This window comes from Argopecten irradians, chromosome 4, assembly GCF_041381155.1.
Source record: "Argopecten irradians isolate NY chromosome 4, Ai_NY, whole genome shotgun sequence".
In the NCBI taxonomy this organism is placed as follows: domain Eukaryota; kingdom Metazoa; phylum Mollusca; class Bivalvia; order Pectinida; family Pectinidae; genus Argopecten; species Argopecten irradians.
Genome location: NC_091137.1, coordinates 20,708,005 through 20,734,243, shown reverse-complemented (window position 1 = coordinate 20,734,243; position 26,239 = coordinate 20,708,005). Strand labels below are relative to the sequence as shown.

The 26,239-nt window shown below is 35.7% G+C and overlaps 1 protein-coding gene across 1 annotated transcript; it reads right to left on the bottom strand.

Moving 5' to 3' along the window:
• Window positions 1-271: 271 nt before the first annotated feature.
• LOC138320909 (protein GPR107-like) lies at window positions 272-22,579 on the bottom strand. Its single transcript, XM_069264213.1, has 15 exons — window positions 22,430-22,579; window positions 18,193-18,315; window positions 16,246-16,296; window positions 15,992-16,095; window positions 14,825-15,335; window positions 13,126-13,227; window positions 12,866-12,999; window positions 12,566-12,641; window positions 10,554-10,627; window positions 10,146-10,263; window positions 9,725-9,855; window positions 5,748-5,841; window positions 4,784-4,831; window positions 4,053-4,213; window positions 272-2,678 (listed from the first exon to the last, which is right to left on the bottom strand). The coding sequence occupies exons 1-15, from the start codon at window positions 22,574-22,576 to the stop codon at window positions 2,576-2,578; spliced, it is 1,977 nt and encodes a 658-aa protein (XP_069120314.1). The 5' UTR covers window positions 22,577-22,579; the 3' UTR covers window positions 272-2,575.
• Window positions 22,580-26,239: the final 3,660 nt, after the last annotated feature.

Sequence of the window (26,239 nt, the reverse complement as noted above, 5' to 3'; positions counted from 1 at the left end):
ATTATTTCTAAACTGTTAGTCAAGGATATACTTAGTGGCCTAAAACCAATGTGTAAGTGCACATGTACCAATTGATATGTCAAAAGTGATCTTGACCTAACCGTCAAAGGGCAGATTATTACAGTAATTTATAGTTTGTGCCATTATATTTCTGAAGCACCAAAGATATGATTAAGAAACGAGATACCTGCACACACCTATAAGCTAATAAGGGGAGACAATTGCTTTTGTTTTGGTTAGTTTGAAACAAATGCTTACCACACAAGAGTAATAACCATTTGATACATTTTATTACATAAAACAAATTACATGTATTTACATGTATTACAGATTATCGCATTCAGTCATATACAGTTTGGTAAGATACTTCATTTTCAGTACGTTAGAGTAAAATTTGGTCCATTCTCTCAATCATTATTCTCTAATAATTCTCTCAAATTTTCTCTCGCTCTTCCCATCAGTATTTGGTCTATATAATACTGAGTTATCTGCCCCTTCGTATCTAAGCAAAGCATAGTAACTTAAAAGTACGAATGAGGCTTTTAGCGTACGTACACTTTTCGATGTTGACATAAGATTTCTGCTATATAGACAAATCTCATACAGTAGCATTAACTCAATCAAATATATCATAAATACAATGAATCATCACAAACACTTTAACTTGTACATAATACTTGTATGTCTACATACAATAATGTTATCACATTCAATCACATTACTAACTCATGTATACAATTATTGTATTTCCATCACATATCTAATAGCATCAATCATCTTATTATAATAATAAAATTGTTTTTCTAATTATCATTAATTAATGTAACAAAAAATAGATGAAATGTATTATGATTCATTAAGTTACATACAATGTATATTAATTGGCTTTATCAACAAATGCTTCCTTTATGATTTATTTGTCACTACTTTCCTATTCCTAAAAACTTCCTGATTTGACTAGAAAGCCTTCAATAAACGATACCCGAGTCATCGATATACATAGGGTGATCGGGTGGTGTAGTGGTTAAGCCACTCGCCTTTCACCTAGCCGGCCGGGGTTCGATCCCCGGCACGGACGTGAAAAGGTTAGGGGTCACCTGCCCAATCACGTGGGTTTTCTCCGGGCACTCAGGTTTCCTCCCACACTAAGATCCCTCGCGCGCTTACATCCGGGCCATCGAGAGTGATTTACATAAGTTGTATAGCTTGTTTCGTAATCGATGTAAAATAAATAAAGTTTATATTTATATCGATATACATAATGTACATACAGTACTTGTAGAATAAATTTCCAAATTTTCAACTCTGCATGCACACAATAAGACGCACAGATTTAATATTGATAGCCTAAAATTAAGATAGATTATCAGACAAGTACTGGAGCTCTATATATACCACTTAATAATATACCATTTAAATTTAATTTCAAGTAACAGTGGTAAAAAAAAATAATAATTTGATTTGCTGCAGTTTCCTACCTATACAGAGTACACTGAACTACATGCAATGTTTATAACTAGTTCTCTATAATCACCATTAATACTACACAAAGGTTTAATTCATACATATTTATTCAAATGTATTAATATCCAATAATTTACAAAAAAGTTAATCTTATAATTGACCCAGTTAAAAGTAAATTCAACTGGCATTTCCACCATTTTCCACCACGGTTCTATGGATTTGGTTTTATACTACTAACAGCCAGAGTTATTTAAGGATGTGCCAGGTTTAGATGGTGGAGTACCCCTAAGAAAAAACACTGATCAGTAAGTTGTGGAGGTCTTGTGGTGATATGTCAGGAAATCTTAGCCATCGCGACCCAGGTAATATGGAAGCATGATGCATAATTTTACATTGTATCTGGAGTCAGAAATTATTTGAAATGTGAAGCACTTATTGTTTTATATATAATTGACTTCAGATATTCTTTTCATTCAAAAAATTGTTTACTCATTCATTCAGTCTGTCATTCACGCATTCACACTGATTTATTTATCCATTCAAAACTCTAGGTCATTACACACAAGCAAGCATAAAGACAATGCACATTCCCGCTATCCCTCTATACAGATCTCCCACTCTGTCCAGACATCACAGTTGGCTGATACAAGACAAACACACTGAAGATACATCGGATTTGTTCCTGTCCACAGAGAAAGGCTATACAAGGAGACTCATATCACAGTATGGTCTCAAACCATTATTTCCCCATGATATATCAATAAATTAACAACATTTACATAATCCCAAATGGGGAAAAGCTGCACCAGAGAATCATCTATATGGAAATATAAAAGTCTTCTCTAGGTACACAAGTACATTGTATGTCTTTAACAGCAGACATATATAAATCATCATCTCCTTTGTCAGAGATTTCTCACTGTTTTCAGATTCAATACTTAATTTATCTCTCTTTTTTTTTAAAAATACAGTTTACAACTGATTTTTCATTGCAATGCATTTATGACAGTTCAACCAATCTCTTGCAGCTTCAGTTCAGTAAAATACACATTTAGGAAATCTCTTATTTGGAGTCGGGGTTCTAATAGTACCCAGGACCGGGATCGGGGTTCTAATCATACTCATGGCTACTTTCTCGTTGTTTAGGCTGAGTACTAGATTCTTCTTTCTGATTTACTCGTTTTACTGTGTCCAGGGCAGCAGACTCTGTTACTCTGTTAAAACAGTATGAATATGTAAACTCTATTATTCAAGTAGATATAGATATAGCATTTAAAATAAAATCCAGGAGTAAGATTTGAAGCAAGGTTTTTGGAAAAAAATTTTGCACATGATGAATCACCATGACTATAGTCAATCCTAATTCTTGGCCTGAGAGGACCTAACAAGAGGCTCAGAAGCACAGGGACCTGGCACGATTTTTTTTTAACTAACAGTATACATATATATATTATAGTATCGAGGGTATGAACTCGATGGCCGAAAAAAAACGGACCTAATTTTTTTAAAACCGTTCTATAATTATTTTAAAAAATCTGTTCTATACAACATTGGCCAAGTACGGATATCTTACCTTGTGACGGTTAAAGTAAGTGAGCTACACAATGTTTAAATGGAGTTCATCTACAAAGTACAGGTCATGAAACACTCCAAAGGAGATTGTGGATGGAACACAGTTATGGGTACAACTGTTTACCACCACAAGCGTAGATTTTGTGATTTTGGCTTGGTTAATGAGGTACCCATTAGAGCCGCGAGACGACATTTCGACTGGACAGGGAGATGTCTACCTGGCATATTTTTCATAAATTTCCCCATTCATCAAGCCATAACTTTGTCAATATTTGGCCAATTTTGTTCATCAAGCACTCAATGGAAAGATAAATTATTTCTCTTTAAGGTAAGATATCCGTCAATGTTGTATAGAACCCATTCATTAAAATAATCACGGTTTAAAAAAAATAGGTCCGTTTCTCTCGACCGCCGAGTTCATACCCTTGATACTATAATATATATATACTATTGGTTAAAAAATTTCGTGCCAGGTCCCTGTGCTCAGAAGGCATGTATGTTCATCTGGCTTTTCAAAACCAGAAATGTTATACAAGAGAATATTTATTTCATACAAGACTCAAAAGTATTCGCTATATTCCCTCTTTTGGGCTCCACCCCTCTGGCCCTGAGAGGTACACACCATAATTAATTCAAAATTGGTTCCCTTTCTCTCCTCCAGCATCAGAGAGGTCAGTCACCATTTATACCAAATCTGATCTCCTTCTTCCAAAAATGTTTGACAAAAGGTTATAATCCATTCAGTGCATATGACTAGCAGTGAATTAAAGGAGTTGTCTTTACATGTACTTCCCTTTTTATGCCCAACCCCTATGGCCCCTGGGGTCCAGAGTCATTGTTTAAGCAAACTTTGATTTCCCTCCTAAAAACAATTCTGACAAAGTATTGTTGAAATCCATTCAGTAATTCATGTCTAGTAGCAATTTAAAAGAAATGTTGAAAGTTGGACAGACGACAGATGAGGCCCCAAGACATAAGCTTAGAAGCCCTCCTTGCCAGGTGAGGTATAAACTTACACTTCGTCCATCTCCAGCTCGTCATCACTGTCCTGGGGCACCTGTAGGTATGGGTTATTGGACGCCGGGCGGAACTTACAACCAGTCACTATGAAAAACAGGAAGGAGGTTGTCTCCCGGAACAGGTCATAAACCCACTCATATTGGAATGGTACAGTAATCTACAAAATCAACATATATCTATACAGTAGTAGTCTCAACAGTATGGAGATCCAATACAAAACTAAAGTCTTTTTATATCTAATTTTGGTATTTATGGGTGATAGAGATACAAATGTAAAAGAAATGCTATTATCTATATGATTTACTTTTTAAAGATAAACTATTAAAAATAAATCTTTCTTGATGACATATACAATCAAATTATCATCCATATGATATTTATAAACATTTTTAATATATGCGTTTGAAGTAAACATACCTTTACAAGATAAGCTATTATCTGTACAAAGACAAAGTAAACCTACCTTTACAAGATATGCTATTAACTGTACAAGATAAACCTACCTTTACAAGATAAGCTATTATCTGTACAAAGTAAACCTACCTTTATAAGATATGCTATTATCTGTACAAAGTAAACCTACCTTTACAAGATATGCTATTAACTGTACAAGATATGCTATTATTAACTGTACAAGATAAACCTACCTTTACAAGATAAGCTATTATCTGTACAAAGTAAACCTACCTTTATAAGATATGCTATTAACTGTACAAAGTATTCCTACCTTTATAAGATATGCTATTATCCGTGTGAAGTAAATGTAACACACCACCTGTAATTGCAGAGAAGAGATTATTAAATTCATATCTTGAGATTTTATGAAACTAGACCCTAAGTACCAAATTTTGCTGACCAAGTCTTACGAAAATTAAAATAAAATTAAAATTAAGACACTTCTATGGCTCTTTTCATTAAATCTCAATTGACATCAATACTGATTTCAGAACTTATATACCGGTACACGTACTTCCATTCAAATCTGTCAATAATACAAACACTCTGATATCCCATGTACTTCTAACAAGAGGCCCAGAGGGCCTGTATCGCTCACCTGGTTTGTAATGCCAAGTAATATTCTGAATACAGGTTCATTGTTTCTCTTCTAAAGGAATTTAAATATTTTACCTCTATTTCCACTATCAGGCCCGCCCCTCCTGACCCTGGGGGGTTAGAGCCAAAATTTCAACAAACTCTATTACCCTTTCCCCAAGGATGTGTCAAGCCAAATTTGGTTACAATCCATGCAGAACTCTATGACTAGTAGCGATTTAAAGGAATTACCTCTATTTCTCCTATTGGGCCCGCCCCTCCTGCCCCTTGAAGGTCAGAGCCAAAATTTATACAAACTCTATTCCCCTTCCCCAAAGAATGTTTCAGGCCAAATTTGGTTACAATCCATGCAAAACTCTATGACTAGTAGTAATTTAAAGGAAATGTTGATGGATGCACGAAGAACCAGGTGAGCTAAAAAAAAAATAACTATGTACTCTGAAATGTGTGGGAAAAAAAGTTTCTGGTTTTTCTAGTATCATAGGCTTTAACAGTTAGTAGTTATTGTTTACAAACATAACATTTGATATCTGTTACATTGTTACAAAAGAAGAGTGGTAGACATAATTACAACAAACGTCCTCTCTTTACATGTACATTAAGTGAGAGAGTTAGTGGATGAGTTTATGTTAACTTACCATGATATAAAACTGTCTAAATAACTTAAGTTTTTGTAGACTGATGGCGGCTTTGCCATCTGTTCTAGCACTTTGCTGCAGGTGACGTATAGACCTGAAAATAAGAACAGAAGTCTAAACTGATGTTAATAAACCTCATTATCATGGACAGGAAATAAAATGTTATGTATGAATTATGAAAGCAAAAATACAAAATAAAAGGGATGAAGAGAGCATCACATGACAGGAGGTGAATGATGACAATGAGTGTGACCTTAACCTTACAAAATAACAAGGATGAAGAGAGCATCACATGACAGGAGGTGAATGATGACAATGAGTGTGACCTTAACCTTACAAAATAACAAGGATGAGGAGAGCATCACATGACAGGAGGTGAATGATGACAATGAGTGTGACCTTAACCTTACAAAATAACAAGGATGAAGAGAGCATCACATGACAGGAGGTGAATGATGACAATGAGTGTGTGACCTTAACCTTACAAAATAACAAGGATGAAGAGAGCATCACATGACAGGAGGTGAATGATGACAATGAGTGTGACCTTAACCTTACAAAATAACAAGGATGAAGAGAGCATCACATGACAGGAGGTGAATGATGACAATGAGTGTGACCTTAACCTTACAAAATAACAAGGATGAAGAGAGCATCACATGACAGGAGATGAATGATGACAATGTGTGTGACCTTAACCTTACAAAATAACAAGGATGAAGAGAGCATCACATGACAGGAGGATGAATGATGACAATGAGTGTGACCTTAACCTTACAAAATAACAAGGATGAGGAGAGCATCACATGACAGGAGTGAATGATGACAATGAGTGTGACCTTAACCTTACAAAATAACAAGGATGAAGAGAGCATCACATGACAGGAGATGAATGATGACAATGAGTGTGACCTTAACCTTACAAAATAACAAGGATGAAGAGAGCATCACATGACAGGAGATGAATGATGACAATGAGTGTGACCTTAACCTTACAAAATAACAAGGATGAAGAGAGCATCACATGACAGGAGGTGATGAATGATGACAATGTGTGTGACCTTAACCTTACAAAATAACAAGGATGAAGAGAGCATCACATGACAGGAGGTGAATGATGCAATGAGTGTGTGTACCTAACCTTACAATAACAAGTATAAGGAGCATACATGACAGGAGGGAAGAGACAGAGTTACTTAGGGGCAAAATAACAAGGATGAGGAGAGCAACACAAAATGACAAGGTGAAGATGCATCACATGCAATGAGTGTGACCTTACCTTACAAAATAACAAGGATGAGGAGCATCACATGACAGGAGGTGATGATGCAATGAGTGTGACCTTAACTTACAAAATAAAAGGATGAGAGACATCACATGACAGGAGGTGAATGATGTCAATGAGTGTGACCTTAACCTTACAAAATAACAAGGATGATCACATGACAGGAGGTGAATGATGACAATGAGTGTGACCTTAACCTTACAAAATAACAAGGATGAGAGAGCATCACATGACAGAGGTGAATGATGCCAATGAGTGTGACCTTAACCTTACAAAATAACAAGGATGAGGAGAGCATCACATGACAGGAGGTGAATGATGACAATGAGTGTGACCTTAACCTTACAAAATAACAAGGATGAGGAGAGCATCACATGACAGGAGGTGAATGATGACAATGAGTGTGACCTTAACCTTACAAAATAACAAGGATGAAGAGAGCATCACATGACAGGAGGTGAATGATGCCAATGAGTGTGACCTTAACCTTACAAAATAACAAGGATGAAGAGAGCATCACATGACAGGAGGTGAATGATGACAATGAGTGTGACCTTAACCTTACAAAATAACAAGGATGAGGAGAGCATCACATGACAGGAGGTGAATGATGACAATGAGTGTGACCTTAACCTTACAAAATAACAAGGATGAGGAGAGCATCACATGACAGGAGGTGAATGATGACAATGAGTGTGACCTTAACCTTACAAAATAACAAGGATGATGAGAGAGCATCACATGACAGGAGGTGAATGATGACAATGAGTGTGACCTTAACCTTACAAAATAACAAGGATGAGGAGAGCATCACATGACAGGAGGTGAATGATGACAATGAGTGTGACCTTAACCTTACAAAATACAAGGATGAGAGAGCATCACATGACAGGAGGTGAATGATGAAATGAGTGTGACCTTAACCTTACAAAATAACAAGGATGAAGAGAGCATCACATGACAGGAGGTGAATGATGACAATGAGTGTGACCTTAACCTTACAAAATAACAAGGATGAGGAGAGCATCACATGACAGGAGGTGAATGATGACAATGAGTGTGACCTTAACCTTACAAAATAACAAGGATGAAGAGAGCATCACATGACAGGAGGTGAATGATGACAATGAGTGTGACCTTAACCTTACAAAATAACAAGGATGAGGAGAGCATCACATGACAGGAGGTGAATGATGACAATGAGTGTGACCTTAACCTTACAAAATAACAAGGATGAGGAGAGCATCACATGACAGGAGGTGAATGATGACAATGAGTGTGACCTTAACCTTACAAAATAACAAGGATGAGGAGAGCATCACATGACAGGAGGTGAATGATGACAATGAGTGTGACCTTAACCTTACAAAATAACAAGGATGAAGAGAGCATCACATGACAGGAGGTGAATGATGCCAATGAGTGTGACCTTAACCTTACAAAATAACAAGGATGAAGAGAGCATCACATGACAGGAGGTGAATGATGACAATGAGTGTGACCTTAACCTTACAAAATAACAAGGATGAAGAGAGCATCACATGACAGGAGGTGAATGATGACAATGAGTGTGACCTTGGACCTTACCTTAACTTACAAATAACAAGGATGAAGAGAGCATCACATGACAGGAGGTGAATGATGACAATGAGTGTGACCTTAACCTTACAAAATAACAAGGATGAAGAGAGCATCACATGACAGGAGGTGAATGATGTCAATGAGTGTGACCTTAACCTTACAAAATAACAAGGATGAAGAGAGCATCACATGACAGGAGGTGAATGATGTCAATGAGTGTGACCTTAACCTTACAAAATAACAAGGATGAAGAGAGCATCACATGACAGGAGGTGAATGATGACAATGAGTGTGACCTTAACCTTACAAAATAACAAGGATGAGGAGAGCATCACATGACAGGAGGTGAATGATGACAATGAGTGTGACCTTAACCTTACAAAATAACAAGGATGAGGAGAGCATCACATGACAGGAGGTGAATGATGACAATGAGTGTGACCTTAACCTTACAAAATAACAAGGATGAGGGAGAGCATCACATGACAGGAGGTGAATGATGACAATGAGTGTGACCTTAACCTTACAAAATAACAAGGATGAGGAGAGCATCACATGACAGGAGGTGAATGATGACAATGAGTGTGACCTTAACCTTACAAAATAACAAGGATGAGGAGAGCATCACATGACAGGAGGTGAATGATGACAATGAGTGTGACCTTAACCTTACAAAATAACAAGGATGAGGAGAGCATCACATGACAGGAGGTGAATGATGACAATGAGTGTGACCTTAACCTTACAAAATAACAAGGATGAGGAGAGCATCACATGACAGGAGGTGAATGATGACAATGAGTGTGACCTTAACCTTACAAAATAACAAGGATGAGGAGAGCATCACATGACAGGAGGTGAATGATGACAATGAGTGTGACCTTAACCTTACAAAATAACAAGGATGAAGAGAGCATCACATGACAGGAGGTGAATGATGACAATGAGTGTGACCTTAACCTTACAAAATAACAAGGATGAAGAGAGCATCACATGACAGGAGGTGAATGATGACAATGAGAGTGACCTTAACCTTACAAAATAAAAGGGATGAAGAGAGCATCACATGACAGGAGGTGAATGATGAAAGTGGGTATGACCTTGACCTTACCACACAACAGGGAAGAGGATAGCACCACAACACAGCAGGTCGATGATGATGAACACTTCCTTCCACATGGTGTAAACAGATTGACCCTCCTGACTCTCCTCTACTATGATGAAGGCTACGTTATCCAGAACCTACAAAACATTACAGTGATACTAAAACAACTGTCAGAAGATTGCAGCAGTGACCAATTACTACACATACATTGTATGTACTACTACTCAGTAAAAACAAGTCTGCTGGAATTCTTGTCTGTATATATAGAGAGCGACTGTAGAGGCTAAAGTGGTCAGTACTTTTTTTAATTGTTTTTTATTTTACAGTTATTATCCAGTGTTATACACAGGTCCATTGTGAGATTAACACTATAAGAACCATTTTGCTCTGTACTGACGGTCTACATTGATGTACATACTATACATACCTGTAGTGGTAAGATGATAAGAAACAGCTTCTTTTCTTTGACAGACAAGATGTGTTTGACAAAAGCCCAGCCTGCCCCGATGAGTAAGATGGTGGAGAAGAGCAGAGCCCCTTTGGTCCTTTAAATAGAGATATATTTTAAACCAAATTCATCAGTGAATACTAAAGTTTCAGAAGTCAAAATAACTTGTACATGTCTAATAATAACTTATAGTAAAGTAAGTAAAATATGGTAATGTTCCCCAGGCCTACTTTATTTTGAGGTTAATATGACAGGAATAATATGAATAGTTAATCTTGACAGAAATATCCAGGTCGAATCAACAAACTTAGACATGGCAATTTTTATGGCCACTGTATGTTTGAAGAGACATTCACCAAACAAAGCCATCACTATACATGTACTTACAGATAGACAATGTAGTAGAGAACTGCCCAAGCTTCTCTATGAAATCCTTCCACGGAGATAAAATGGCTGTTGATCTAGAAAATAATAATGTTAATACATGTACAGCTTATTTTATAGAAACTTACTGTCATAATAACTTCACATGGACATGAAATATGTTTCATTCCAAAATATTTGATTAAATCAAGAAGGTTTAAACAGTAGAAATGTTTCTTATACAACAGCCTATTGTAAACCACGAAGATTTAACTACGATTGGGCAGCAGGAGCAGCAAAGCCAATCATATGGATTAAGGTATGATTTTTCTTTATACACCACATACCACACACTTATTATTTCATCAAGAAAATAACTGAACAGATACCGACTTACTACATCATACTGTAAAGGATAGTAAGCAGGACAGCCTATTGAAAACTAACATATTTTTGTGTGCAATATAATTTAGCATATTCTATAAGCTAATAGAAATCATGAAAATCCTGGAATGTGAAGCATTAATACAGTACAACTGCATGACTCTAAATAAAATAGTGAAACTAAATCACTGTGAAAACATGAAATTAAGTTGACCTGATAAAAGATTGGTGTACAGTATATATTCTTATTTAACTGATAGTATAGTGCTATCTTATTGAATCATACTGAATCAAGGAAAGCTAGTAAGACAGCCTATTTACTCCTTTTTACTGAAAATATCTTACTGAATTGTACTATTCATACTATAAAGCAGGCCAGATCAACTGATCACATGATACTGACAAATGATGTTTTAATCAAATATTATGATTAACAAGTGTAGTAACCACCAATTACATAGTCTAGGTGAAGACCCTAATCCTTGTCCACAGGGTTTAGTATAGAAACAATCCAGATGTACATTTCTTTTCAATTATTTAGCAAAAGAACTTGGAAACGTAACAGACTTGGTATTAATAGTTTTATCCAATGAACGATTTACATTTTGAAAACTTTTGAAAAAAAACAAAAAAATGAAAACAATCCTTGTCCACAAAAAAAAATAGTTTCTATCCGCTTTGATGTCACACAGCCCGGGGATACTATCCTACTTTCTAGATTGTGATTTGTCAGACCAATCAGTGAACACCTGAAAAAATAGTTTCTTACAACAGGGGGCGGGGATTGTGATTTGTCAAAATCTTGATGTATGAATTTTCTAACCTTCTATCAATTACAATCAGAATTTAGAAACATATGTTTCTGGTACAAATAACCATAGTTATGACGTGAAAGGTCCATGCGTGTTTTATAGATATATAAAAAATCCTGTAACCTGAATATATAAATATTTTTAAGCATCAATTTTAATATCTAGGTGTCAAGTAGTATAAAACGTATTCATACATGTAGAAAAAGACAAACATAAAACTAATTTGTTCATAAATTAATGAAAGATGAGTAATTAATGTAGGCTTTCTACATTTGTATACGTAATGGTCGTTGATCTATATGTGATTACCTTATTCGAATACAACATTGTAAAAAAGAACTATCTTAACTAGACCCTAAACAGAAAATTATCATAGCGAAACTCGATGATTTGCATCACAAACACTTGAAACAGTGCTTTTTCAATATTTACAGCAATTCATTTTGGCTTACATATATTCTATCTCAACGATCTCATGTGTTTAAAGAAACAGAGTAATAGAGATGTGAAGTTTCAGATAACATGTGTTTTAAAATAATGGTATAATTCATAATATAATTTTATTGAAATTGATAGTTTATATAGCTGTTCATGATAGCTAGCCAAATATGCTTGTGGTAAGTCCCAAACAATGCTAATATTCATTAATAAATATTTCGGTCAAACTCCATCTACTCGAAATATAATATGCTGATCAAATGTTTGCTATCAATCTTGTAATGATCACTGATTGGCAAACCAATCAAAAAGGTTTTACCACCGAGCAGTGTGGAACATCAAAGGGATAGAAACTATTTATAGGTTTTGCTAAATAATAAGCAGTATCGCTATAATACTTACCGAACGAAACAGACATGAAAGACTCTTCACCATGATCACAGACAACATGAGGTAATGGATCTTGTACACATCATCACTGGAAAAAACCAGATATTTATCAAATGATCACAAAAATCAATAGATATTTTTAATTAACTACACTGAATATTTGTAAAACATTACATTTCAGATACATCATTGGCAATTCTTCTTCAAATGGTATTAAAATGCTATCAAGTCATGAGATTTCATTCCTGAATGTAAATATCTGAAGTTCTTTTTTTACCATGTCCCCTGTTTTACCCCTACAAGTATACGTACCTGCCCCTCTTCAGAATTGTTGACCAGACAATGGCTGTCAGAACGTATAAAACAAAGAGACCAAAGAAGAGTTTAGGTATGGGCACCTCTCCAGCAGATAGGTAGTTGTTTGCATTAGCTTCTGTGATCTTCAGCTGTAGCAAAGAGAAATTCATTAATTTGTTATGGTGTTAGTGCCATCGTGTTACACGTGTAGTACAGAACATTCCAAGTTATACAATTGATCTAAAGTAAAGCATCTGAAAGATTGTGTTACTGACCATCAGATGGACATCGGTCAACTCCTTTGGGTAGTTGTAACAGTTGTGGAAATACAGGTTGTACAGACCTTCCTCCTCCTCTGTATCTATAGCAACACCAAACTGTCAAATAAAATACAGAAAATCAACAGTACATACACCAACAATACTTTCAAACTTCCCTAAACCAATATTAATCATGGTCGGTGCATAGAATATCGGCCGGTTTAGGGAGAGTTCTGTTTAGAGAAGTGAACCGAATATCGATCATTACGATCGGGATTTTATTGATCGTAAGTCGTTTTCTACACTACACTGTACTGCCTAGTGTTCGTTATAACTGACCAATATTAATTTTTAATGTAACTGTTATCACAAAAGAGAAAATCATACGATTAAAAGGAATGGATTACAACAATCTTGACTTTGTTACTGCTTATAAATGTAGTTAGCTGTGTGAATATTCTTGGGGATGTTCTCGTCTGAACTAACCTACATACAGCCGAACGCTTCCGGTTACGTCAAGAATCAAATTAAATATGGTCTAATTACACGATGATCAGTCGATGCCGGGCATTATATGACAAAACAATACATTGCTTCGGCTTCTTTATACAGATAATTTACGTTATCCGACAACTAGGTAGCCTACATAAGTAAATAAATAACCTGTGTGAGACTCTCAAAATTGAATACGAAACTTTCTGTTTATTACTAGCTCTGCTTGTTTTCCTACAGTAAACAAACTGCCAGTGCACATGGTAGACCTTCGTTAAATATCTTAACAATAGACATGATTAAATAATTACACCACCATCTCTGGTATAATTACCGTGTACATATACCTATAGCCTTCACACCTGTATACATGCCCCAGGACATGGCATACAACTATTGATACAGGTACGTGTGTATTTCACAGTCGGTTGATCAGACCTCAATGCCAAGTATCAGTGTCGCTCAGGTAAGGCCAGTTTTCAGAAGTGTATTTTAGTTACATTTGACTATTCCGATCTCAAAATCAATCCAGTATTCGGAATTGGAAGGGATCAGTTTTGGGAAGTTTTATTTAAATTCATTCTGTACAAGACATCCATGTTTGGTTTCTAGAGGTGATCGGTTTTGAGAAGGTTCGGTTTCTCGAAGTTACACTGTAGCATACAGTCTCCATACATAATGGCTTCATAAAACTTTCCTACTGGGCCTCCTTTTAACGGGACACTACATAACAGCGAAGAATTGGTATTTCTTAAAATGGAGCCACAATTTATACTTTTATCCTGGAGCCAGCATCAGATTTGTCACAATTCATCACTACATAGTTCTCATACCTTTTGTTGTATTTGGCATTAATTGAAGGCAGAAGTTGCATGTAATTTACAATATCACCATATGTGGCAATGTTACTGATCTATTACTGAGCAAAAGTTTATCTGAAAAACAAACCTATTTGTAAAATATTGACATCTTTGACATTTTTTGATGTAAGAGTGACCTTGATACTAGGAACTTTTTAACCTCTGCAAAAAAAATAAATTCATTGAAAAAATCTAATACAAGGCCAAGTTTCTGAAAGATTAGTTGTCTAAATTCTGAGTGAAAGATGATATGCTGGTAGCATTTCTGTGCTGTATCCTAAGCCAAAATCAGACATGCATATACTATAAATATATTTCTTTCACATTATCATTAGTCAGTCATTACAAGTTAAAATCCTTACAAAGGCAGTATATTCTCCATCCTTTTTCTTGTACATCTTGATTTTCTTCTGCACTGCCACTGACCCGCTCTTAGCTGTTGTATTATCTGTGTGATCTGTTGCGGCAGATCTCGCAGGACCCTGTGTATCAGTGGCAACTGGTTTCACTGATTCCTGTGTATCAATTGAAGCTGGTTTCGCAGGTCCCTTTGCATCAATTGAAGCTGGGGTCACAGGTTCCTGTGTATCTGTTGATCCCTGTTTCATCTCTTCTTTGTTTTCTTTTGAGACAGCCTTTACATCCTCTTTAGGCTTGGGTGTAGGACTACTACTTGGTAAGCTACTTAAGGTGCTTGATGAGGGTGGAGGTCCAGCATCCCGTTTAGTCTTAGTACCAACAAGATGCTGGTCTCCCAGGCGGACCTTAGGCTCACTAGACATTACAGAAGGCTCTAGTCGACTGTTGATGAGATCTGCATTGTCTGTGATTAACAGTGTCTCAATTCCTTTCCCTCTCCTTACTAAGGTCATCCTACAGAAAATAAATCATATTAGACTTTGATTTACCATCTCTAAATACGTGGAGTCATATACCGTAAAGCCGGATATTTTAGGATGGTAAAAAAAAATCCTAATTTTTAATATAAACTGGTAAAATCAAATTTTGAGGAATCAAAATTTAACAATTTTACTACAAGAGTATAATATAATTCATCTACTGTACTTATTATTATTTCACTGATCAATTATTTTCACAACCATGTTAATTTCATGCCAAACTGCGAAAAATATATAGTGTGAAAATAGCAATCTAAGCTTTACAATATTGAGATATCTACCAGATGTTTCTGATTTTAGTAACACTCGGATTTTAGTAACACATTGAGGTCACAATTATTACCAGCAGATTTCTTGTTTTCAGGGTCAACTAATATGATTCTGCTTTAAAACTTGAATTGGCATATATGGTTCTGTTAAGTCAGTAAAACACGCAAGCTAGCCATGGTCAGACAAGGGATCCATACTGATCTGGTCATATACCTCAACAAAAAATATTTTATTCTCCAAAACCTTTCTGTTACTCCTATCATCACAGTTACAATATAAAATTAATTCTTCACATTAACTGTACAGGCTAAAACCATCTTACACATCAAAGCATTAGGCTAAAACCATCTGTAAACTTACTCAAGTTTCCTGAAGTTCATCTTTAAGAAGACGATGGAGACGGAGCTGTCGGTGTAATCCTTGGACGGTGGTGATTTCAGGATACATTTTCCCTGGTTATCTTCCTGTAAAACAGAAACAAGATCTGACATAACATTTCCTTCCTGTAGAGGAGCATAAGGCTGTGCTCAAGTGATTATATTGTGTTGTTTTTCTAACATCATTTCTCACTATGAACTTTGTATAAATAACTTTTTTTATTTGATAATACATACCATGTAACTTGAAATGCCTTTGCTGCCACTCTTGTCTAGAGTAAACCCAAACTGAAACATTTCCATTAGACAATGATATACGTCAACCATAAAGAAATGTCTTCAAAAGTGATTCATTTAGTGTTTATGTTCATGGATTTTGATTTCAGGATCATGTCAGGATCATTTTCAATTTCTTTCAACAAATTTTATTTCAAACAAGAGGCCCAAGGGCCTTTAAATATAGGAACTTAATTATACATAGTGTCATGGTTGTCATCTTCGATTTGGGATCAACCAGAGATGTAACAATACTTTGTCTGGACCATGTCAGGATCATTTCATGCAAGTTTCAGCCAAATCCCTTCGGTAGAACTTGAGAATAAGTTCAAAATGTGTTTTCAAGATGGCGGCTGTGACGGCCATCTTGGATTTCGGATTGACCCGAAAAATAACAACACTTTGTCTGGACCATGTCAGGATCATTTCATGCAAGTTTCAGCGAAATTGCACCGGTAGAACTTGAGAAGAAGTTCAAAATGTGTTTTCAAGATGGAGACTGTGGCGGCCATCTTGGATTTCAGATCGACCCGAAAAATAACAACACTTTGTCGGGACCATGTCAGGATCATTTCATGCAAGTTTCAGCCAAATCGCACTGGTAGAACTTGAGAAGAAGTTCAAAATGTGTTTTCAAGATGGCGGCTGTGGCGGCCATCTTGGATTTCGGATCGACCCGAAAAATAACAAGACTTTGTCGGGACCATGTCAGGATCATTTCATGCAAGTTTCAGCGAAATCGCACTGGTAGAACTTGAGAAAGTTCAAAATGTGTTTTCAAGATGGCGCCTGTGGCGGCCATCTTGGATTTCGGATCGACCCGAATAATAACAACACTTTGTAGGGACCATGTCAGGATCATTTCATGCAAGTTTCAGCCAAATCGCACCGGTAGAACTTGAGAAGAAGTTTAAAATGTGTTTTCAAGATGGCGGCTGTGGCGGCCATCTTGGATTTCGGATCGACCCGAAAAATAACAACACTTTGTCGGGACCATGTCAGGATCATTTCATGCAAGTTTCAGCCAAATCGCACCGGTAGAACTTGAGAAGAAGTTCAAAATGTGTTTTCAAGATGGCGCCTGTGGCGGCCATCTTGGATTTCGGATCGACCCGAAAAATAACAACACTTTGTCGGGACCATGTCAGGATCATTTCATGCAAGTTTCAGCCAAATCGCACCGGTAGAACTTGAGAAGAAGTTTAAAATGTGTTTTCAAGATGGCGGCTGTGGCGGCCATCTTGGATTTCGGATCGACCCGAAAAATAACAACACTTTGTCGGGACCATGTCAGGATCATTTCATGCAAGTTTCAGCCAAATCGCACCGGTAGAACTTGAGAAGAAGTTCAAAATGTGTTTTCAAGATGGCGCCTGTGGCGGCCATCTTGGATTTCGGATCGACCCGAAAAATAACAACACTTTGTCGGGACCATGTCAGGATCATTTCATGCAAGTTTCAGCCAAATCGCACCGGTAGAACTTGAGAAGAAGTTTAAAATGTGTTTTCAAGATGGCGGCTGTGGCGGCCATCTTGGATTTCGGATCGACCCGAAAAATAACAACACTTTGTCGGGACCATCTCAGGATCATTTCAGGTAAGTTTCAGCTCAATCCCACTGGTCAAACTTGAGAAGAAGTTCAAAATGTGAAAAGTTAACGCACGGCGGACGGCGCACGGCGGACGGCGCACGGCGCACGGCGGCGGCGCACGGCGCACGGCGACGGCGCACGACGACGGACGAAACATGATGACTATAGGTCATCCTGACCCTTCGGGTCAGATGACCTAATAAATCTTATTTCATAAAATGTTTTCTGTGCATATGAATATCTGAAAATAAATAAATCAATTTAAAATTGAAATTTTGAATCAAATTGATGCATTGAATCTTGTACGAATAGTTACCACCGCATCTTTGTAATCAAAATCATCAGGTCTAACAACAGCAAATGCAGTCATATTGACAACCAAAGTTCCTTTCTTCAGGAACCCGAAAGTACTTAGGGGTATCTCTCGACGATCATCTGCCTAAAATGTTATAAAATCAAGAATAAATTATACACAGTCTATATATATATATACTTAGCATATATAGCTCAGAATATATTATGTCATAGATATGCTTCATAATCTTTCAATACTGAGTATGCAGAATTGTTGGGTTTTTTTTCCGCGAGTCTGCTAATTCTGACTTACAGCTTGTATACAGTACGTGTGAGCTACAAACAGTTCACAATTGTCTCACATAGAATCATCTTGTAGTTTACCTAGGCCTTCACATTTTAACTTAACATTCCTTGATCTTCCATACTTGTTCTTGTTGATATAGTTTGCTTTAGCTGATACTGCATTAATTGTGTCAATGATTATATGGGGGAATATATGCACAAGTCAACATATCTAGATATTTTGTCAAGACCAAGCAATATAATTCCAAAGGAAATTGTGATATCAGCAGCAATTTTGTATGATTTTAAAAATTCAGTCAAAATTAATAACTCAAATATTTTGATCATACATTTCCAAATACAACAAAGTATTGAGGCCTAAGGTATTAAAAATTTTGACAAGCCCCGCAGGAATATTAAAAGTGCAGAACACATTTAGATAAACCGATACCCCGGTACTCAAAAATATGTTTTTATCACTGATAGTGAACTGTTTCACTATCAGCAGGTGCCTCAAAACATTCATTATATCCATGTCTGTTATAAAGGAGAGAAGAAAATGTAGCAGACAGGATGGGGTTCAAACCCAAATTTCCAAACACTAGACTGGCCCCAAGATCAAAAACAGTCGTATTTTTATAGACTTAGCAAATCACAGATGATGTTACAAAAAGGTTGTGATTTTTGATTGGCTAAGCAAAATTTTAAGTCTGAGACTGTTTCATGATCCTGGAATCAGATGCTCTACCGATAAAGCTCATGTATGCAGCCATATAATAACTCTTGTGGCATGACAAGATTGGATGTAATATTGAAAACCAATGCCTAATTTGTGTCTATGAAAAATTTCCTTCCATTTTTGATCTATGACTTCATAAATCCAAAATATATTGAAAATAATTCTTAAATAGACAGGACTCAGGAAACGTCATCAGGATATGCTTTGAAATTATATAATTATTGTGAGTAGTTTTAGATGACCACAGTTGAATTATTTCTTTCTGTCATATATATACATGACTGGCTGACCAGTCGATATATTCTATCAATGAAATTATACAATGATATTGCTAAACACAAAACATACATAAAAACATCCATTGTTGAAGAATGTTACAGATTAGGCCTATGTAGGTTACAATGGATGATTGATAACAGGAAAGCTACAGGGTAATTGCCCTTTAAATTGTTTTTAAAACACAATGAAAATTTCAATGACAGGAAAAGTCTACTTACCATAATTTAATCTCTGGAAAAAATGTACATACAGCTATATATATGGTTATAATCCTATATTTATATGTACAAAATGTATATAACTGTGTCTCAGGTTTTGCCTTTTTCAATTCAAATTAAATATTCAACACTAAAGATTTATTTAGCCAGTGAGTGGTGGACGTGTGGAACTCCTTAAAGTGAATAGTCGGGCAAAGAAAACCAGTTTAAATGCGTTCATTGGCCTTCCAAAAGTTCTCACATATTAATACGACGGCCAAGTTCTGCTTACGTTTCCCAGTTCTGACCATTAAAGTAAAGGAAAGTTGAAAGCATTGAAAGCGAGGTTGCATGCAAATGTAACCACGGTCATAGTCAGCCGGGAGGACGTTTTAGGATTCCTATAATTTAAATTAATTTCTTCGCACGCAGACAGATTTTGGCGAGAGATTTTATTTTTCTATTTCATAAGAAATTATACTGGATACATTCACACCATTTTTACCGACTTTAGCCATCCTTGCCAGACTGTTCACTTTACCATGCATGCTAAACATGAAGCCCCATCCTAATAACACTTTCTAAGTTGCCAAGGTACACTTTACCATTATTTTTTCCCCCTAGTTTTTTATATGGCACAACCAGACAGTAACCAGTTACAAGAACAATTAAGATGTGCATTAATTACAATGTAACTGCAGTCAACTAACTGATGGTTTCTATAAGAAAAGGTAACAGGTAAAATACATCTTTAAACCTTGGCCCTTGGCAGTTCTAAGATGATCAACTAATCTGCCAAGTAAATCTTAATTTATCTATTTCTTTTCAATTAAGGCTTAAATTTGCCAAATAGAAATAACTTATACAAATATAACCTGTTTATTATTATTAATTCACAATTTATTATCTTTAATAAATTGTGATTTTGTCGCATATGTCATAAAATTGGACCAAGTACTGTGTGTAGATCATTGGTGACCCAGTAGCTCAGTCGGTAGAGCATTTGGCTCTAGTGTTTGGAGCTCCCAGGTTCAATCCCAGTCTGGCTGCTACATTATTCCAACATTGTTAGACTAGAGGTATAGCATGATGAGACACATTTGAAACATTACCTTGTGTCTATAACCTCCAACTTCTGATTGGAAATCTAGATTTACCCTATGCTGACGGTTACATTATTGAAGTTGGGATCGTTGCTATATAAAACATTTACCTCTTCCTCTTTTTCATAAATAAACAAATGTTTTGCCCAAATCAGCTGTGAAATGCATCTAAACCAAATATTTACAACTCCTAACGCAAGCTTTCATGACCCAGACTAATCATCATGCATGCAGGGTGATAATGATGTGTGCAGTAAACAGATAAACAAATTGCAAAGCCACTGAAACACTTAATTTGATCTGCCTTCACTTTAACTTGTATTCTGTCTACTTGAATTCACATTTTTGTTTTTTGCAGTAACCAAACCACCATATTTAAAACTAGGAAAATTTTTTTACTGAAAATACCATTTTATTATGGAAGCTTCAAATTATGGTTCTACTATACAAAGGGTATAATCAATACCTAAATTGTAAATATACATTAATGTTATCTTGGTTAGAGCTAAAAAAATTACAGTATCACATTTTTCTTTCAGCCTTTATCTGATGTTGCTTTTTAGCATCAAAGAAATTTTTTATGCTTTCAGAAATAAGAGTCAACAATCAGCAAAATAATGTCTGATAAACTTAAAGAAACCGCTGATCGGTCGATTCCATTATGTTATGGAAAGCTACTTCATTTTCTTCTCTGCTGTTAAAAATTGGCAAGCTTGTCACCCCTGCTTCAAGCATTAGGAGTATGCATAGCAGAGGATATGCAAAATTGTGAATTATTGTGTCTTCAGTGGATGAAGATTTGAAGAAAGTAGGGAAGAATATAGCGGAATTGGACTGGGTAGATTATCTGTGACCATGTAGATCATGATCAGTCGGTAGAGTATTTGGCTATAGTGTTAGGAGGTACCAGGTTTGATTCCTAGTTTGGCTGCTGCATTTTCTCCTCTCCTGTTACACATATTAACTTTTCTGTAATGCAATTATTGTGTCTTCAGTGAAAGATTTGAAGAAAGTAGGGAAGGATATAGGGGAATTGAACTGGATCGATTATCGGTGACCATGTATAACTCAGTCGGTAGAGCATTTGGCTAGTATTTGGTGGTCCCAGGTTTGATTCCTGGTTTGGCTGCTGCATATTCTCCTCTCCTGTTACACATTTAAATTTTCCAAAATCCAAAGACAGACACCATCCCGAAAGTGGTAAAAAAACTGTTTAACTGAAATCATAGAAGTCAGTAACGCAATCAAATTTAATTGGTTGGATCACAGGCGTCTGCGTCTGGTTTGAAAACAAATATAAGAGCCTACCCCTACTATATAGTAGGGGTAGGACATTTCATTTGTTCAAACCCAGATGCAGACTCCTGTGGTTGGATACTTCGATCATAGAATTAATTCTCACAACTTTGAGGGGGCTGTTCCCAAGATCAATTCAGAAATAGTAACTTCAAAAAATTATCAACATGGCAAACAATTGCCATGTGTGCTGCAGTCAAAAATTGTCATTTTTTTTAGTATTTTATGTTATTTTTGTTTCAAAACTGTCATGGACAAGATCAGAAATTAATTCGTTAACGAAACCGGGGATATTCCCAATTAATCACAAATCCTTTTAAACAAAAAGCAAATCGGTGTTATTGAAATTCAAAATATCACCTTCAAATCCAAGTCAAAAATACGCCCATGAGATGGCGATATAAATAGTGTTATGACAAGCACAAGTGTCAACATCACTCTCTTCGTGTCCATGTTGACGACTGCATTACTTTTACTGATGTCATACAGAATATGATTGGTCAGCATTGAAATTAACGACCAATCAACGTTCCTTTAACAAAATATAGGGGACATAACTCCTTTGATAAGGAGGTATTTGTGGGTAACACTCAATAATTGGCTTAACACTTTTTTGAGTTTTTTACATATTACTTATCAGAAGTGTGCGGAATTTCATGACAAACCGCATTGTATTTATTAATCAGAATATAGTTTGTTCGTTCTTTGTAGATTATGAGTTGTACAAAATCTTTTTAAAAGTACGTCAGTAGTCAGTACTTAGTGCGTTGCTATAAAAAGAAATATGCGACTCAATCCGAATAAAATACGTTTTAAGAATTTTCATACATTGTGCAAAACAATTTTTTTTCAACCATGCGGATATATTTATTGTATTTATATATTCATGAGTCATCCATTTATTAATTTGGTTGGGGTTTTTTATATACATTTTCGCAATCATAATTTTGAAGAATTTGTTACTGTATAGATCTACACTACATGATGCGTGACAAAAGGGATTCTTATTCTTATGAAAAGATTTTTTCGTTTTTGTGTGTGTTTTTTATGTCTTTTTTAAATCTACTTTTCGCAATTATTACTTGAAATAAATGTTTTTTGGAGAATTATAAATAATTTTTTATGTTATATTTTCTGTGTTAATTAGACATATATGCACACGATTAAACACCAATTATTGTTCAAATGATGAATATCATTTATGCTCTGTCGGCGGTGGAGCATCTTTAAGGCTTAGTTCAAAAAAATCATTTCTATGATAATAACAAGCAAATTCGTGCAATTTCCGTCCCCCGCTTTCAGGACATATTGTAGGTAAATATTATTGAGGTAAGGTTTAACCTTGGTTGAAACATAAAAAAATAAACTGAAGTCTTATTCAGAAGGAAGACATTTAACTTTGTTACCATTTAACTTTGTTACCAAGTTTGAAGAAAATCGGTTAATATTTATTACAGTTATTGTACGGAAGTGGCAGAAAATGACTTTTTTCCCCCATTAAATCAAAGGGCCATAACTCTGCTAATTAAGATCTGCCAAAAATGGCGATCAAACTTGGCTAAGCGTTTAACTTTGTTACCAAGTTTTATCAATATTAGTTTTAACATTTGTTAGTTATTACACACAAACTGCAGAAAAATGACATTTGTAGTAAATTAAAGGGCCATAACTCTGGTAAATAACATCCACTGAAAAAGTTGATCGAACCTGGCCAGGCACTTAAGGAATTCAACCTTGTTACCAAGTTTGAAAAAAAACGGTAAATATTTATTACAATTATTGTACGGAAGTGACAGAAACTAACTTTTTTTTTTTTAATTTAAGCAAAGGGCCATAACTCCGCTAAATAGGGTCCGTTGAAAGTCGCGATCGAACTTGGCCGAGCCCTTAAGGTATTTAACCATAAACCAAGTTTGAAGAAAATCGGATTACATTTGTTACACTTATTGAACGGAAACGAAGTGCCACAGACAGACGGACAACCCCAAATTATATCCCCGGTTTCGAAGAAAGCGGGGGATAATAAACAACTTTATCTATTGAGGATGAATTTATATGTTAAGCCAAAGCCTTAAATCTACAACGCACATGGTCTTCCAGTAATGTTGTAGTAAATTAAATGATTTAATGAAAGATAGAGACACAGTTATTTTTACATTTGTGATGTTGGTTTTTTTTAGAATATCATGGTCTATTATCTGCTATCAGAAAATACCTGACTCTGAAAAATGTAAAATTGAATATATGATGAGGAATGTAAAAGGCTCAGCATTACTCTTAATGGGAAGACTTAGTTCAGTTGAATAATTTGAAATGGGTTGATATTTATAAAATTTCCTTTACAGTAACAAACAAAAATCTAAGCTTCATTGGTTGAGAATGAATATGTTTGTTTGGAAAACAAAATGAATACAAAAATACTCACACGACGGCATATTGCTTAGTAATGTAAATGATAGCAGGGAACCACAAAATATACTAGGTAAAAATTGTTTTCGATTACAGTTTTATAATACTGACGTAATTTCAAAGAACTTTGTTAGTTATCATTGTCATACCCAGTTTTAGATGAATGTGTTTGTTATTTGTGGGTGGGGTAGAATCTAGGGGGTATTTTTTACCAGGATAGAAATTGTAATTTTTAATCATCCCAAGTCGAACAACATCAGATTGTCAAATACACGTATAGTTCTTGGACAAAATTTACCCACTGTCTGTTCAATCCAGAATTTGACAATTCTAAGCCATGTCCTTATGTACAGTATTGTCAGTTTGAAGTGTTTCTTGTAGATATTTGGTAAAGGTACAAGAAATAATCAGCTTGGAGAGCTGCTACCAAATCTAAAGTTTGTTTCCGTTTATTTCTATGTCAAGACGAACAGAAGGAATGAAGTTTGATCCATTCTTGAAGCAAGTTTTGATTATTTTGACTTCTCGTCCATAATTTGATATTTCTTTCGTGGCTTGCAGGTATTAGTGTACGGCTAGCTAGCTACTTATGTAGAGCTAGTGATAGGCCTATACCCAATTGTATTGATTGTAAGATAACTTAATTTGGGATATCGTTCTCTTCGTCGTAAATCATTTTCTTCTTTCTGGGCTGGACTGTCTCTGGTCGGTTCAAACGCAAGAGGAAAATATCTTTGGTTGCTGACTGCATAAACAACTGTAAAATGCCATATTAACAGCTATATATATAAATAGTCGGGTGTCCCAGGACAGTGTTTGCAATCTGAACGTTGCGTTTAGTGCCTGTTTATGTGTTATGTTCGAATTGCGTCTCCTGTAATGATGGAAACATTCACTTTCTGTTTATAGTGATATTTCCATGCTGCGAAAGACACCGAACAACAAAGCCCGTCACACTACACCGAGAAAAGGCGAACCAGTCGTCCCACTCACTTTGTATTGATCGATAGGCAGAAACAGAATCTAAATAGACTGGAGGACAGAACCAAAAAAAGGAGCGAACGCTCTATTTCAGATTAAAAAAAGAAAGGAGCGAAAACTCTTCTTCAGATAAAAAAGACTGTTCGTGGCGATAGAAAAGATGCAATTCCTAAAGCCACCTTAACGATCATGCTGTGAGGCAGCAATTTCACTTCCAACGCCCCTACCTGCAAGACTGATGATATAGTTTCAATCTGCTTATCTTCAATACGCTTACTTACGCTATGAAGCGTATATACGGTAAGCATTTAATACAGTATACATGTACATGGTCAACATATCCTTGAAAATAATAAATCTTTTAATTCGTACGGTTGAATAACAGAAACACAAACATAAAGATATTGGCAACTTCGTCAATTTTACGATAGGCAGATGTACGGTGCGTGTATGTGCCTATGGGGGTTTTCCAAATATGTTTCTTAAGAGATACACAAAGGAGGATAACTTTGATATGTTGTTAACAAAATACTTATTTTCAAACGGTTTGGGCAAAAGTATGGAAGAAAATCTAATACTTTGATTGATATATTAATAAAAGAAATACTTTCGGTTTTGAATGTATAATTTTCGGAAAAAAGTAAAATGTTTTAATAGAAAAAACGGTCATATCAGACAATAAGGCAATGTTAAACTTTATATTTGTGTTTAAACTAATAGAAGTAGTAGCTAGTAGTTAGCGACGAAAATGCCTATAAACCGGGGGTATCTCTGCCGTCA

What these genes read in the sequence shown, in the direction of transcription:
- LOC138320909 (XM_069264213.1), bottom strand. Translation starts at nt 22,576, where the DNA reads ATGCTGACCAATCATATTCTGTATGACATCAGTAAAAGTAATGCAGTC. An exon ending in ACAATTCTGAAGAGGGGCAG is followed by an intron (nt 12,642 to 12,865) that starts GTACGTATACTT and finishes GGTTTTTTCCAG; the next exon opens with TGATGATGTGTACAAGATCC. An exon ending in CTCTACTACATTGTCTATCT is followed by an intron (nt 10,264 to 10,553) that starts GTAAGTACATGT and finishes CTCTATTTAAAG; the next exon opens with GACCAAAGGGGCTCTGCTCT.